Here is a 17800-nt window from a genome sequence, read left to right as displayed (position 1 = left end):
TTGTTACAGTATAGTTACAATACTCAAATTTATTTTAGTCAATTTCATTAAAAATCTATCGGTAAGCGGTGACAACATAACAGAATATAGCATCGTGACGTCATATCTGATGATATTTAAAACTTACGATTATTGTGAATCGATATCAGATATGCATATATTTTATCGAACTCTCCATGTGAATTATGAATATTATTTATTGAGAAATTAAAATAATTCTGAAACTAATGATACATACCCTAATGCTGACTGTAAGAATGAACCTGAAAAACAGACATACGTTCTGTTCTATGTTTCTGAACCGTTGTTTTCAGGTAAAACATAAGTACGAAATTGTAAGCATTTAACATGCAATTTATGAACATAAATCGTTAAAGAGAAAGACTACCATTGCATTAAGTTAGGCTCTTATGATAAATCATACCCATATAAACAAACATAAATAACCTTTAATGCAAAATGCACTTTTATAAAATGTTCAAGGCTATGAAAAAGTTCGAAATCCTTGAAATATAAGTGGATAGCCATCTTGCAGAACTCTCCTATCTGAAGGAAGATAGTCAGACTATTGATTTTGACCGATAGCTTCCGATTGGCTCGTGACGTCACTAAGTCGGTTTGGTACTGATAGAAGTATTGCAAATGATATGTAAACAAAGAATATTCCGTAAATATTTCTACGATCCTGTTTATTTACTCACCAAAACATGACTTGTCGAGCTTCCGATTGCACGAATGATAAAAGTGAAATGTTCTAAAAGGTTTTTTTACCAGCAACACGAACATTCTTCGGGTCATGGAAGTAGCCATAAGATTTTCTTTACAAATACTAGCCATCTGGCTGCAAATCCCGTTGTTCGTCAATAATGTCTGACATTTGCTTACATGTTGTGCCTCAATCTCTTATTCTATTTATTTTGGGTTGAATTTATAGGGGGAAAGTCCCTAATTTGCGATTTCGTCGGACATCGTAATCAATAGGATTTGTAAGTCTCGTTCTAGTTTCAGTTTCCCTTCCGGAATTTCCGGTGTAGAACGTATTGAAATCCGAAGACCGATATGCATTTTATTGTGTACTTCCAGGAAACTCAAACACTGTTTCACAATGCAAAATCTTCTATTTTATGATATTCTAAACATTTTTATCTCTTAGAACTTAGTAAGTAAGTAAATTTTATTTAAAGTCGGCAGATATATGTAAAATATAACAAGCAACATGTGCTCAGTAGAGCGCTTTAACCGACTGAAGAGCTCTTTAACCCACTTGATAATTGTAAGTTTTAATCAGTATTTTTACCAAAAAATGATACTTCGCTTTTAATAATGAACTCAGTGCTATGTTAATGACATATCTCCATACATTTGAATGGTAGACTAGGACCCATTCTTACGAAACCACGGAGCCACGTGACGAGACTTACATACCCTATTACCTATTTTCTTTCACGTTACAAACCGACTTCGTGACGTCACAATTCAACCGATAATGATGGCGCCCATAGGCGCGGGAAATTCAAATTTCCTAATAATAAATCTCGATTAATTAATTAAGAAAAGGAAATTATTTTGTTTCAATTTAATTTTCATGAATATTTAACAGATTAGTTTCGATATTTATGATTTGCACAATAACATGGTATTCTCCTTTAAGTCTTTTAAAAGTGATTGAGTATAGTTAGAAAATGGGTTATTAGGGGTCATCATCTTGTACAGATTAGTATTTGTGAACATTTTCTATATCCTATTATACTGAATCAGGGAGAAGGTGATTTTAAAAATATAAACAAAATACAAACACATAAGAACAAACAACTGTACACATGGAGAAAAAAAAACAAAAACAAAACTCTTACTCTTTTGACACTTCAATAATTTATCAACTCCGAATTTTTCTTTTTGTTTTTTCTTTTTTTTTTCGCATTCTCATTTAATTATGTTATTGGTTTTGTTGTAAATAATATGATAGGCTAATGCAAACTATGTAATCCGAATAAGAACACAGTATATTTTCTTTTGCTACGTTATAGAGGAGTTTGGATATCCTGAACTATGTCATTAGGTACTAGTCTTTATAAAAATAAGACAGGAGGTGATTAATGCTCGCCCAAAACCCATCAAATTCGCATTAATTTCTAATTAAGAAACATTTTCAGACCACATTGTCATTCGGTTGTTGCAAATAAAATGATATAGATTGTGCATGATATTTGCACTTTGCAAGAGTTATTGTTCCTAAATAGGTTTGATTTGGTTGATTGTAGTGTAAGACGAGTGTATGGTTTTCTAAAAAAAATGCAGACCTATATACAGAGAGTACTATCGTTACGTGAAACTATTGCTTATGTAGACCAAAAAAGCTTCAATTGTTTGGTGTTTTTTCCACACCTCTACCATAGACAATGTCTGAATTTTATATGGGCTGGTATTTAAATGCACAAAATATCAAGTAATTAATTTACCTTCATTTTGCGGACAGAGATTGCACGATTTTTGACAATTTTGGCTGGCATATGCTTTAGTGTCTGGGTTTGTTGAGGTGCAAATGATGTTCTTGTAGACTGGATCAGCACATTTATCAATGAGATCGACACACGGCTGAACTGTGGATTGAAAATTAGTAAATATTGAATTGATTCAAAGATAAAAAGTTTAGACAAAATATCCATAGTACTTGTTTCAGTTGTTTCTTTATACGTAACATTTCGGTTGTTTCATGTTATCTGTTTTGCGTGTCTATTTTCCCTGTCTCGCCTTTTCCCTTTGAACTCCTTTAGATTTCTGTTCTATTTTTGGTTCCCTTGATTTTTCATTCGATAACATTTTGTCTTAAAGAAACCACATTTGTGAAATGGTATGTTTTATATGTACAAGTTGATGACATTTAACCTTAAAGACCTTAAAGTGTTCATTGATTTTAAATACTTACAGACATTTTTGGCTTGACTGCGGAATACTCTTTGCGCATTCCCAATGTATACTTACGCGAGGAAAATTCGTTTGTACTACACAAGCCCAACCTTACCGAAATTATGTCGCCCATGCATGCCCGTGAATATTCTCAACAGAATCAGAAAAAAAATAGCAACCACGAAAACGAATACGTTCACATTATCACAAGTAACCAAATGTTTTTTGTCGTCCATTTTTTTGTTTTTTGTTTTGTTTTATTGTTTTTTGTTTTTTGTTTGTTTTTTATGTCTCGACAACAACGTTGGTAATATTCAATGTACATTGAGCATTACAAATGGATATTATATGGTCGACAACCTAGAAGAAACTACCTGTAGATGGTTCCATTGTCGTATGTAGTGCTGAAATTAGAAATTATAAAGCATCTTGTGTAATGCGGATGAGGTCCTTAATTAATTTGAAGGACTGACAAGTATAACAATAAAAATCTATCACATGATCTCATGAATTTGTGCTCTTCATGTTTCTAAAACGCTTTGATCCGATAACCGTTGTAATATTTTGTGACATTTTTAATGTCCTTTTCACGGGCAAAATTGATGTGTTTAAAAAATATGGAAACATATGTTTAGGACCGGTATGGAAAATATGTTTTTTGTGCATTTAAAAATACATGAAATCATGCTCGTTTTATATAGGAAGTCATATTGGAAGAATACAACTACCATGATATGATTCTTGTTTACTGGTTTTTCTTGTCTTAATTCGCGAGTAAGAAACAGAAGTTTTTCATACTGGTGGTTCTTAACATATGGAAAACATATGAAAAGCACATGTTTTTCAGGTGTTTTTTTTTCCACACATTTTATGCTAATAATATATAAGCAAAATAGGAGTGAGATGATTTAGAACAGACCATAAAAAAATAAGGCTTGTTCTCATTTCGTCTTAGCTGTCAAATTTGGTACATATTTTTTTGTTTCATTTATTTTTATTTCGTGAAATGATTAAGTGGTATTGGTTGGGGTTCTGTCTAAATATCTATTTATGAATGGCCTTTTCATTTTTTTTTCTTTTTTGATGGATACTAAGAACAAATTCAAAATAAATATTACATGACTGGGCACTTTGATAATAACTTGACTCAAGAAATTGCATCCCAATTTTTATAAGCATACAACATTGAATGGGCAAATTAAGATATTCATTAACATATAGCAAAGATATTGCAAAATCGTTATAGAATATGATTCCAGCAGAACAAAATTAAAAGCAGCGAAAGACAGTTTCAGGCTGAGAACAGCTACGTAATAATGAAGGTTCATAGACCATATATATATATATATATTCAATGAAGCTTCAATATTATTGATAATGCATATCCAAAATGGGTACAGTAATCTCTCTGCAGTAGTCAGACTGAAGCTGGCGAAAAGGTCTGAGTGTGACAACTTAATGGTCAAAACTGTTACAGGATGTTTAAGAACTAAATTGCAACATGTTACAAAACCTTACTAGGAATAAACAGGTAATGTTGAATTACATGATGTTTAGCTTATTTCATTTAATTATCTATGATTTATGCTCCCATATTTATAATGTCAATTTATTGATGTTGAATTTGCAAATAAATAAAGAATATGAAGATTAAACATTTACATATGTGTATAATAAGTACTTCGATAATAACTTTTGATATGCTGTACACGTGTTTCAAAGAGTTATCACTCATTAATTGATTGACATGTTGAATTTAGAAAAAAATAAATAACAAGCAATGACTTAGAAATGTTTTCACTCTACTTAAAGCAACTTAAATGATCGTAAGTTATGACGTAACAATGCTATTTTCTGTTATGACATCATTAATTACGATCAATTTTACACTTACGACTTTTTGTGAAACTGTCGCCTGGTGCGCACTGAGGTTTATTTAGTGTTTTATGTAATTGAATTAGTGGTTCTTTATCTTTATCGGTTTTTATGATTTCATCTTTCGTTCTTTAACCTTGAAGATTAGAATTTCATGTCAAACGCCATTCCACATCATTCCAACTTCTGAATTTTGAGATCTTGTATTTAATTTATAGTTAACAATGTCATACTGAACATTGAATTCAAATAAAGGGACATTACTCTTTAATTTCTCCATAATTGAATTAATTTGTTAAATAACTTGTATTATGAGTCATCCACTTTTGATACAGAAAGTTCCCTCTTCTCTCTGACATCAAAATAAGTAAATAATTACATTGCATAAAAAAATGTATCTACATGGACGGACTCATTACTCTATCTTTAAAATCTTGTATTTATGTATTTACCGTAAAATTCCTTGCAGAGGTTACACGAAAGAGGACATGTCTTTACATTGTATGTAACTTTGGTTAAATCGGTTGATTTGCATTCTACATTTCTATAAAATTCAGTTGCGCACTTTGGTTCATGATCAATACACAGCGTTTGAAAACTGGGCGCTGCAACATAAAGCAATAAAGTGACAAAACATTTAATTTTTATACAAACATTTAGACAAAACTTTACATTAAGAACTAGTGATTTAATACAAAATTGTGACGTCTATGTAACTTCTGTATTATGTATTATATAGGTTTTTATGTCATGACCTAAAATATACATAAGATTACACCAAGAAGCAGTAATGGTGGTTGGTGTAGGAGCATGCTACGCTGTCAAATCAGGCAGTGATCTGGCCAGATGCAAAATAACAGCCGATGACTATTTTGAGATGAGACTTCGCAGATGCCATGCTAGTTAATATGGAATAAGGCAAAGAGATCAGCTGAAAAAACGTAAAAAGTTTTTTTGACATTATGCCCCTAAATCGATTACCAGGAAATCATGTATTCAAATGTAACATGTATGACATAACGTCAGTCGGCACCACCGTAATATGAACGATTTTTTGTTTTGAATAATTAAAATTATTAAAAGTCAAATTCCTCTCTATGATTTTACTAACGTTAGTATCGTATTTACATACTTCTTGTGGTCTTTGTTGGTATTTCTGCAAAGGATGATGTAAAATAAATTGAAAATTTAACTGTACTAATCAGATTAAACATTGAAACAAGCTAAAATTTAAGGTTTCACTAACCACGTCTATCATTTCCTTTAATTTACATGTTAAAAACTCATTTACAAAGTTTCACTGTGAATTCCCAGGACAAATGACATCTCAATGTTGCACACAAATGCGAAGGTTGGAAAAGAAGGCTTTCAAAATTATTACATTAATGGTACGATGATTTAGAAACTTTCCACAAAATTTACCTGAATAATGATACTGCAAATCTACATTTTATGCTAACTGACAGCATGGAGGTAAATTACTTACACATGTAAACAATATTTATACACTTTTGAAGTAAATTGCAAACATGATTTTAAAGTACACATTCTCAGTTTTATTTTTATCAACATACACACATTTTATAAAGCTACAATGCATAGTACTAGGTTTAGTATGTTTTTGGTACTACATAGAATGGTGGCTATTTGCCCCGGAAGTGTTGAGTGGGACGTAAAGTAGATTATTCCATTACCTGAGTACGCTAGAATCTTTTACTACTTACAGTTATTTTACTACTATTTGTAAACTTGTTACTATCATGGTTTGTAAACTATCAACTACCCCGCAGTTTATAGGGGAGGATCTATTTATACATGTAAGCCATAGGCATTTTTGAATATTACAAAGAGTGTTTATTAGAGTAAAGTTGGCTGAAATACCAAAATAAAACAAAACAAGAATATACTACTTACGTGTAGAGGTCGTCAATGGTATTGCTACAATTGTTAATGAAGAAAATCTTTATTTATAAATTGGTTAAGCAACCTGTTGCTTAAACAAATGTACATGAATTTCTGTTTGGAATGCCTCATTTTAAAATTTTGCGACGTTTTATTAGAACATGTATTTTTTTATTTAAAAAAAGGACATTTTTACTAGCATATTCAGTTTGGTTTTTGACCCACTAACGCCATTCTCTTGTGTCCTTGTCGTTATAATTGTTATCTTAACCGAAAGTTTCAATATCATTAGACCTCAAACTTCCTGTCTAGCAGTTTGACATTCAAAAATAACTTTCATAAAATTCTGGCAACCATAACGTTTCATATCTTATGTTTTAAGCAACATGAACACCGGGGATTTATCTATCCTAGACACTTACTTGTAGTGGGTATCTGTGTCGTTTGAAGTGCTATAAAACAAATTAAGTACTACAGTGAGTTTAAAATAACCACCACTTATACTGTATTTTTGCTACAAATTTAGTATCGATGTCTTGCTAGATACGTACAAGAAGATAGTGCTCTGACAGAGTACTTCTAACCAGGAGGTTTCTCAGAAAGAATCAAATGTCGCTATGTTTTCTTTTAAGAATGGTTTCAGCTAATTACAAAAAAGTTATTAAAAACAATACCATATTTTTGTTAGAGATTAGCGTTTATGCAGTTAAGCTTAGTGTCAATCTGGAAAAAATGTGAGGTAGAAAATTTTGCTGATATAAGCAAACAAATAGTTAGGCACTTAAAAGAAACATTTTATACTTTTTTTTTAAGTATTTTTCATTCTTTCTGTACGGCATAGGAATGTGTTATATATTTCACTTGATTGATAATTTGAAAAAAAAAAGTAGCAGTTTTTATAAAATCAGACAGGAGGTGAAAACCTGCATATTTCACTTTTATCTCTTATTCAGGGACCGTTACACAACCAATCATATATATCATCCCGTTGTTTCCCTTTTGATATACAATTAACATGGATAGCAGTTTTCAGATATTATTGCTGCTGATATGGTTGATTTAAAGTAAGAGGTATGTATTGTTTCATCAAAATTAATCTATGAAGATCGAAAAAACCATAACTTATGGAGTTTATTTTGCACTATTGTCAGTGACGTAAAACTAATGATTAAAAGCGATGTCCTTCGCACTATCACTTGAATTCATTATAATATATGCTATACACTGTAAGATTCAAGCGCTGTCTATCAATAAGTAAGGACTCAAATTATTTGAAGCTTATTTCATATTTTCACTATATATAGATATAACTCATTCATATTGTACTATAAATTGTTTATTCTCTGTCATATTTGTCATATATGTATACTGTGTTATTTGCTATAGCATTGTTTTGCTGATGAAATAAAGTATTCATTCATTTAATAGCATTAACTATGAAGTGTAAAAGGATAATTTGAAAGGCATTGAATGTATCCAAATTATTAAACATCATGTAAAATATAGATATTTCACTGGTACTAACAATTCTGCTTAATTTTCAAATTGATCTGTACTTCAGTAATTAAAGTTTAACGCATTAGGTGCTTCTGCTTTTTATCATAGACCCGGAATTGAACTATAGGTCTATGTCTATTTAAATAAGGGTATACTCAGTGGATTCTTATGAAATAGTTTAAGCATTCTTTGGAATGGTATGCTATGCATTTGAAAATCCTCCCCAAAAAAGCACAAAGAACAGAGGACGTACCAAAGAGACAAAATCCAACAATACAAAAAACAAAAAAACAAAAGACAAAAAAAGATAATAAAAAAAATAAATAAATAAATAAATAAAATAAAATAAAAACAAAACAAAACAAAAAAAATTGACATGACTTCACTCATTTTTTGTCGTTTTCTTCGTCGCGGTACTTGTACTTGACGGCTGCCTATTGATAATATGAACATTATAAGATTAGCATAAAATTTGACTCATTTGTATTGGTCGAACATTTCGACTGCCAATCCTTTATTGTATGATGACCTCGTATTTCATCTTTGTTCAATGCATTTGAGAACCGAGAATAACAAAACATGAATCAATCATCTAAAAGGCTGTTAATGTAAACTTGGCACTACTCACCGTGATATTCGTTACAGAGGCTACATGATACAGGACAAGTCTCAATGTTGTATTTGTGTTTGGTTGGATCGGTTGATTTACAATCTACAAGTCTGTAAAACTCCTCCGAGCACTTTGGATCGCGGTCGACGCACACATGCTGAACGTTTATTGCTACAAAATATTCATATTGTTGACATACTTTGGCGACCTTATTTCAATTCGACTTAATAAAATGCAACGTGTTTTCAGGTTTACTATATGTGGCAAACTTTTACCTTAATTAACATAATTTACTTGTTTATTGATGTCATCCTCTTCCTCGTAGTAATTCATCTTTACTGTTGCTTAGGTAGCTAAGAATCATGCAAAATATGATTCATGGGTAAAAAGCCTACATATTTTTATTTTTGGCATTTTGTTTGAATTGCCATAGTAAACAGAACTTAACATTCAGTTTTTCATATAACCAGTGTTCTTAGGAGATAAAAAAATTATACAGAATGCACTATAGACTTCAAAATTAAGGAAGATAACTCTGTAAATGACACTCAAATACAATAGAATCTATTGAATTTTTCAATGTTGATTATCTCCTAAGAGCAGGCAGATTTGAACGAATAATTACATTTTTCATAGTATAGACCCATAAAACAACTTAATTTACAAAAATAGAAATATGTAGCCTTTTTTGGGATGTGTCACACAGATTAGCATTATTCTTTCAAAGACAGCTACTTAATTAAATTCTTAATAACACCAATCACAAGTATTTCTACATTTTATCAAATACATACAGCCAGTGGTTATCGTTGTTGTTGGCAGCGTTCCAACAAAAACTGAAAAATATGAAAGACATTTACACATCTATTTGTACATAACATATTTGAAATAACGAATCCTATTTACAAATCATTAGTTATCTGAATAAAATATTTCAGGTAGTAAAGTTTAAGAAAAACACCTTCATGAATATGAATGTATTGATAATAATAATATGATAGTTATTATATGAAGATGAAGGGAATAACTAGATAACTTGAACCAAAAGCAACTGGTGAAAGGAAAAAAATGATAAATGTTTAAAAATATTTCCATGCAACAGAATGAAAGTTTCTTTACTTTTATCTTCGTGGATATTTAGAGTATCGAAAGAAAGGGCATACCAAATATTTCTGTTTTGTCTTTCAGATCTATATCAGATATATATTTACCTGTTGTAGGTGCTTGTTCCGGGTGGAGTGCTAATAAGGTGAAAAAAATTCATAAGCTAAACAAACAAAAAAGAAAAACATGCTAACGAAATGATAGACATATTAAAACAAACCATATTGTTCTCATTGTCCCCCCATACAACAACAAAAAAAAAAAACAAAAAAAAACAAAAAACAAAAAAAAAGAAAGAAAAAACAAACAAACAAACAAAAGAAAATAAACAAAAACATGACATCTTCACGAGTATTTTACAGTATGTCCTCTTTATTTCTGTTATATTCATAAATATATTTACATCAACTTTAATTGCTGATTATCCTTAGATTAATTAAGAAAAATAAATTTGAAATATTGCTTAAAATCATTTAAATACCTTATTACACAATGTAAAATGTAAATCTGATTAAACTGTACCGTAATACTCCTTGCAGAGGTTACATGATAGTGCACAATTTTCAATGTTGTACTGAACTTGAATAGGACTAGGGTCTTTACAGACAAACTGCATGTAGATTGTATCAGAACATTTCGGAACTTTGTCTATACAACCTGAAAGATAATAAGTACTATGAAATAATGCCATTATTCATTTTTTTAAAAAATATGATATGTGTGTGCTATACACATTGACGAAATATGTTTCACAAGAGGTGACTGAAAACCTTTTGATGTTAAATGATATACAAAAATATCGGCTATCAGCCAGTTAGTGTATCAAACAACCACTTTTGATTACAAGAGAACAAAAGTGCAAACCACAAAACATACACGCCGGTAAAAATCGTAAACGTTCGTTGTCATTGCATGTCTGTTTGTGAAAGAGTCCAGTATTTATATAGCAAATAGTACAAGGCATGTGTAACTTTTAAGAGAACGAAGTTGCGTGTATTGATATTTTTTTTTTGAATAATCGTGCCCAAAATGAAAATAGGCGTGCCCTTTGTTACTTTAAATCAAGTAGGGTTTATTTTTCTTCATAATTTAACAAAACTTTAAGAGGTTTAGAATTTTAGTTTTTAAAGATACGAAACTAGTGAAGATCTTTACTTGGTATAATAATAATTTTACTGCTGCCAGACTCAAATCTCAATGATTCAAAGTCAAATATTAAATTCTAATTGATTACCATTATGATGACTTCGTTCGCTTTAGATATAGTTTTTAAATGACAGGAAACAGGATCTTTTCATTCGCTTCGATACTAGTTTGCTACACCCAACTGAATGTATTCCAATGTGGCTGAATTTACCTTATTACGTAAGTCAGGTTTTTAGGAGATTATTTTTCAAGATCAAATTATGCTCGACATGTCAACTGCGGAATAAGAGTGAGAGTACAATGTCATAATAACGGTTATTTATATGAAATTGACTGATGACCTTACAACCACTGGGAATCTTAGCTAATGTTAAATATAATTAGAATAAAATAACTGTTTAAAAACAAATTACTGAAAACAATCAAAAGCTAATGAGTCTTTAACCTGTCCTCACATTTGTAGAAATATGAAAATAATTTTTTCATAAAAAATTGCATATGAAATCCTGAAAGAGTAATCAAGTGAACCAAGATTCTAGCGGAAATCAAAAGAATGTAATCCAGGGACAAAGAAGACCAGACATGGAACACAGATAAACACAACAAAGACCAGGTGCACCGATAGGGTAAGCGTCCTCTGTCTTCTGCCTTTCTAGAAACACCCGCCGCCGAGTTGCCAATAAAAAATCAAGTCCGGGATAGACGAAAGAGGAAAGAAAAAACTATGACAAGTTGAACAAATCAGTTTTCATGGTGCAGATGGATACACCGTATTGATCCACGAGTTTATGATGTCTTCTATCTTGTAGCAACATAACCCTGTTCCAGAATTGTAAGAAGTCTGGTGCGATACAACAAGTCTGCGGAGTTACGACAGGCTCAAGATAACTTATGAGTTGTGATATGAAATATCCATACGCAGGTGCTGAAGGGATGTTGCCACAATGAAAGGAAAATTGACAATACTGAATGAAAAGTCATCACGTTTGTCGTAAAGTTTGGTCAATGGTTTTCATTACTATCGATCTCTAAGTATAGGTCAAGATATGAATCTGACATAACAGTGTTTGTAGTATCCTTTTTCTCAAGTTCTTTGGGGTATAGATGCGATATATCAAATCCCCGAAACTAGGATTGTTTAACGATAATACATCATCTACATAGCGGAAACTGAGATTAAAAGATCCAGCTAAACAATGATCTTTCTTTCGGATCAGATCAGCTATAAAGTCAGCCTCATAAGAGTGAAGGAATACATCAGCAAGTAGAGGAGCACAATTTGTTCCTATTGAAATGCCGACCGTTTGTTGAAAAACGCGTCCACCATGCACACTGGACAAATATGTTGTCAATAAAAAATGCAGTATTTTGAAAACATCTTCTGTATATTTGAAAAATGATTTGGAATTATTTTTTACAAAGTATGAGGAATCTCTACCAAGAACTATATATTTATATCTTGGGGTACCATCTTAAGGTTGTATTTGTAACTTGAAACACCATTTTTTTCCTTTTCTTGACTTCTCAAATGCCAATTATTAAGATGGTCCTGATATATTCCTTCATTTTCAGGTTTCAAGATAGTAGATGCCCCATTGAGCCTAAAGCTTCTCGAAGAAACTTTTGAACATAGTCATCTGACTTATCTAAGGGAATAATTCTGCAAAGAAGGTATGACTTACACCAATTGTAAGCATTACAAATCATAAAAAGAAACAAAAACAAAAATGCATATATTTAGTCGACTGAAACTTGTATGGAAATAACCTTAACTGGGTACAAAATGGAAATCTTGGTAGGCTCGGTAAAATACCTTTGTGCAAACTTTATAGGTGTGGTCAGTTACAAATCACCAAACTGCTTTTAACAAGTGTAAGCACACCTTCAATAAGTTCTGAAAGGCTCCGACAAAAGTAACAAACTCCATGGATTAAGAAGGATGACACTTCTTCAAAATGAGATACAAGCTTGAAGAATGCTCCGAGTTACTGAAAACTACCTCAGAACATCTTGGAAATGTTACTATAATATTGGAAATTATCGATCACTACAATTCCAGTGGAATGGATTTGGAGTTACGTCAATAGGCAAAATTTAGTATAGTGCACTGCTAATAAAATTACGTTAGAATGAAATTAAGAATTGAATTTTCTCTGTTTGTGAAAACAAGATTCAAAGAATTGACAATAACTTGAAAACCATATCCTTTTCAAATAAATATATTAAGGGCAATTAATAAATCCATCGGATTTTGTTTGAAAAAATGGGTTTTATAGACTATATTTCCTTTTAAATCACTGGATGAGCAAGACTCAATTTAATTATGAAAAGAACCAGTTGTGAAATGTAAGTACTATGGTATTTGAAGGAATACCAACATCTAGGAATGGAAAGTGCTATGAGTCATTATATATCTGTAGGTAACCTTAAACACACGACCTTATATAAAAAGCGGGAACTTTCCAGTTGTACCTGTTATCGTTGTAGCCGAAGCATCTGTCATTTTTTGGACTGTTGTTGGTACTGTTTGTGCTTCTGTAGTAGTTGTTGTTGTCGTCGTTAATAGAGCATCTTAATTGTAAGAATATAGAGAAAAGTCAAATATTGTGAAATCATAGTACATTCGACTGAAAGAATGAAAAAAACTACTTCAGTATATGTTAAATTAATTTTAATACTAAAATTAACGATAACAGTATAACCACAAAAATAATTATATTTACCCAATAAAAGTTATAACTATATTTTGAGTTATTTTGAATTTAATCCAACCATCTCAACACAAAGCTTAATACTACAAATATATAGAATTTTAATCATATAAAGAAAAAATGTTTATTATAAAAAAAAAAAGTTAAATTACAACAAAACATCGGAAAACAGTAAAATAGAACCATTTCCAAAGTCTAACAACACTGAGAATATAAGCCAGAGATAATACAGATAAAATAAGATTTCAAATTCTCTAACGAGGCCCTCCCGAGTTAGAGACTTTCGAAATCTAATCCAAGGGTGTCATAGATTGACTTGTCTTGCATTTTCTTGCGGTATTTGATACTTTTTCTTATCTTTTAAAATAAATTCTAAAAACAATATTTCTTAGAATGCCAATTCAGAACGTATTGCTTGTCGAAATTCCTTCGTATTTTGAATAAGAAAAAGAAATATCACGTGGTTCAAAATACGAATATCTTTGTCGAAGTGGTAAGAAAGTATTTAGAAATGTTAACAGTAATTAAATTATTGCAATAAACAGGTATTAAACATTAAAGGTGGCCGACTTACATGCACGATCAACACAGCCCTGGTCTTCACAGTGACAGTGGGAATCTTTAGGAAATGTTGAAGTGCATATCGGGTGACCGTGAGAATGCTAAAAAACGTAGTGAAACGACATTTCGGTACCAAGTAGACTCCTTTTTACAGAGTGTACGATATCCAAACTTTACATACCATAATGCTGTATGTTAAAGCAATTACGGTCTGTCAATTGCTGATTTAATTGTATGAATTCAAACTAGTTGTCTATATCGTTTAAAGCACAACTTAAACTCTGACATGTACAAGTATTAACATGTTTTTATCATTTAATGACCATAAAATATAACTTACCCGTAATTATTCCTAAAACACAGAACAAAACACTGCCTAAAGAACGGGTGTTCTTTAAACTATTTTTAAGTTATCATGATAACTACGAAATATAAGACGCCAATACCAACTTACACGTCTATCACAATGCGCATCAACAGGATATCCAGTTACGTCAAATTCGAATTTGCACACCTAAAATGTCAAAAAAATACGTTTTAAAAGAACCAATCATTAGAATCAGGTAATGATAATCAAAGCCATCAAAACTGAATGACTAATTTTTAATATGTATTTTTAACTATTTTTCTATATTTGAATGGTAATGATGCTGAAGGCATTTTAAATGGTCGAAAAGCGAATGTATTTTCTCCTTACAACATTACTTCCCTCTTTCGTTTACCTCGGACTTGACTTTTTATGAGCAACTCGGCGGGTGTTTTTAGAAAAGCAGAGGACGCTTACCGTACCGGTGCACCTGGTTCATGCTTCCAGTTTTTAGTTGCATTAACACCTATGATTTTTCAACACTATAATTCTATTCCCTATACTCAGTTAAAATCCCGACTCAAAAGCATTATACATCGTTGTTTCGTAAAAAAAGTTGGTACACTTATATACAACTATATAGTTCTTGGTACAGATTCCTCATGCTTTGTTAAAATAATTTCAAACCATCTTCCAAATATACAGAAGAAGATGCTTTCAAAATGCTGGAATTTGTTATCGACAACATATTTGTCCAGTGTGGTGGATGCTTTTTCAACAAACGGTCGGCATTCCAATGGGAACAAATTATACTTTTCTACTTGCTGTCCTATTCCTTCTCTTATGAGGTTGACTTTATAGCGGATCTGATTCGAAGGAAAGAACATCGTTTAGCTAGATCTTTTAATCTCAGTTTCCGCTATATAGATGACCTATTGTAGTTAAACAATCCTAGTTTCGGGGATTTGATACATCGCATCTACCCAAATGAACTTGAGATAAAGATACTACAGACATAGGAAGTTAGCGTAATATCTTGCCCAACACCTAGAGATCGATGATAAAGGAAATCTATTGACCAAACATTACGACAAATGTAATGACTTTTTCATTTGTTGCGTTATATCCATCTGCACCATGGAAACTGATTTGTTCAACTTGTCATAGTTTTCCCTTTCCTCTTCCGCCTACCACGGACTTTTTATGAGCAACTCCGCGGGTGTTTCTAGAAAGGCAGAAGACAGGAGACGCTTACCCTACCGGTGCACCTAGTCCATGCTTCCAGTTTTTAGTGGAGTCCGAGTTGCCCATTTACTTTTGTTACTTTGTATGTATCATTTTAGTTACTTTATGTTCTTTGTTGTGTTTGTCTGTTTTCCATGTCTGGTCTTTGTCTCTGGATTACATTCATTTGATTTCCACTAGAATCTTGGTTTCCTTGATTACTCTTTTTATTGAATCAAAAGGTTAAAACCTATCAGTTCTTTAAATTGAATAGACAAAAACCAAAAGAGACATAAAAATGTAAGAAAATTATTTCTTAAGATTTCACTGGTGAATTCAATTTTGACCCAGAACGCGTGATATCCTTTTGAGGCAACCCAAACCGGTATCACAGTGTTTGTTTAAAGCATATAAGAAACTTAAGAAAAGTACCGTCCGCCAATGTCTCTACCATAAGCGAATTTCCCTGACCAAACAATATCTTGAACACACCAAGACACGATACATATCCGTTGGAAGGGGTACCTGTCGAGAAGCCAAATTATCTCCTCCGACGACACAGACGTTTTTATGACTTCACATTTGTCTCTATAATCCAGACTATGTTTAGGAATAACCTGTGTCCAAAGCATTCAATCTCTTTAATGTAAGAACCCGTAAAATAAACAAAACTTTTTATTCCCATAAATATTCCATACTAGAAGAAAGGGTACCTTAATATTACTGTTATATTTTGAATCAAATAATATTTCTGCATTGTTTACCTATCGGAGGCGTCTGAAAAAAAGTGCTGAAGTATTCGTAACTGACACGTTTTACATACCGGATGAATTGAGTCACACATTTGTCCAAAACATGATAAAGAAGATGCAGTCTGTGAAACTATAAAAAATATAAACATCGTTTAATGAAAAAAGAAAACGCAACGATAGTCCATGTTACATAAACGAAAGTGTACAAACAGGAGCACCTAAGTTAACCTTACTAAACCGGGGTAAATTCAGGAAGGTTGACCAGCTGCCTAATGTAAGACTGTAAGACAATCTATAAGCTGCTGAAGCGCAAGGTCATTAAAGAAAGAATAACTGACCTCTGCATGTCACTTGTCATGAGGAAAGAGGAACCACAATATCGATAAAGCGTGCAATAGAAATAGAGAAATCAGCGTTCTCCTGTTTGTCTAAGTGTTTAGTAAAAAGTGCCTTTGGTGTTACTTTTAAATATAGGAAGCAAACTTTAATGGTCAAAATTTGAGTTCTATGGTAAAGTATTCCGTATTAGTGTAAGAACAAAGGCAGATGCAAATTGTAGGTTAAGTATCAGTCTCTGTAAGAATCAAGCAGTGGGTGAAACATGGTATATAAAAACCCATGATTTTGAAAGTTCAATTTGACTAATTGCACCTTTAGAATCAAGAAAAAGACAAATTATCCATAACACTTTTGTAATTTAATTGAATTATAATTTCATTAAACTTCACTGAAAATGAATATTCCAGCCGATAATTCAGTCAATAACCAAATTTATTGAAAATTGCTGAGGAATTCCAGTTCAAATATCATGTACAATCTATATGATATTTATCTCAAGAGTGAAACAATTATATTTAAATAACCAAGCGAAGGCTGGTTATGCGGTCTGTAACTTTTTTTGAAATGGAAATAAAAGTGAAATCGATGGGTTTTTGACATACATGAAAACCTATATGATTTTTAAAGGCTTCTGCTCAAGAAGTCAAACCACTACAAAAACAATATGCAACGCCAATTTACTAGCTTTGTTAAAGTCTTTACTATACAGAGTAAACAACAGCAACAACAAAAAATACAGAAACAAAGAACATAATAAAAAAAAAACAACAACAACAAAACAGAAAAAAAAACAACAAAACCCCTTGCTCAAAATATGCTATTCGAATGTTTATAAATAAATGATATTTCGCGATCTTCAGAAATA

At 31.7% G+C, this 17800-nt stretch overlaps 1 protein-coding gene across 4 annotated transcripts in view; it reads right to left on the bottom strand.

Annotated features, from left to right (window-relative positions):
• LOC148612535 (uncharacterized) overlaps positions 1–17800 on the bottom strand; it is a 31582-nt gene that overhangs the window by 2644 nt on the left and 11138 nt on the right. For all 4 annotated transcript variants that reach the window (XM_088594084.1, XM_088594083.1, XM_088594086.1 and 1 more), the window contains 15 exons: positions 16668–16726; positions 14768–14827; positions 14327–14414; positions 13514–13612; positions 10418–10552; positions 10003–10032; positions 9586–9627; positions 8810–8962; positions 7107–7136; positions 6697–6720; positions 5915–5938; positions 5235–5387; positions 3282–3311; positions 2460–2600; positions 239–263 (listed from right to left, as the gene is read on the bottom strand). In XM_088594084.1, the coding sequence (XP_088450210.1) occupies positions 239–263; positions 2460–2600; positions 3282–3311; positions 5235–5387; positions 5915–5938; positions 6697–6720; positions 7107–7136; positions 8810–8962; positions 9586–9627; positions 10003–10032; positions 10418–10552; positions 13514–13612; positions 14327–14414; positions 14768–14827; positions 16668–16726 (1093 nt within the window). The remainder of the gene's footprint in view (positions 1–238; positions 264–2459; positions 2601–3281; positions 3312–5234; positions 5388–5914; positions 5939–6696; positions 6721–7106; positions 7137–8809; positions 8963–9585; positions 9628–10002; positions 10033–10417; positions 10553–13513; positions 13613–14326; positions 14415–14767; positions 14828–16667; positions 16727–17800) is intronic.

Source organism: Perna viridis, chromosome 7 (assembly GCF_037379345.1).
Source record: "Perna viridis isolate PV_CMFRI_1.1 ecotype Kerala chromosome 7, ASM3737934v1, whole genome shotgun sequence".
NCBI classification, from domain to species: domain Eukaryota; kingdom Metazoa; phylum Mollusca; class Bivalvia; order Mytilida; family Mytilidae; genus Perna; species Perna viridis.
This window is presented reverse-complemented; position numbering and strand designations above follow the sequence as displayed.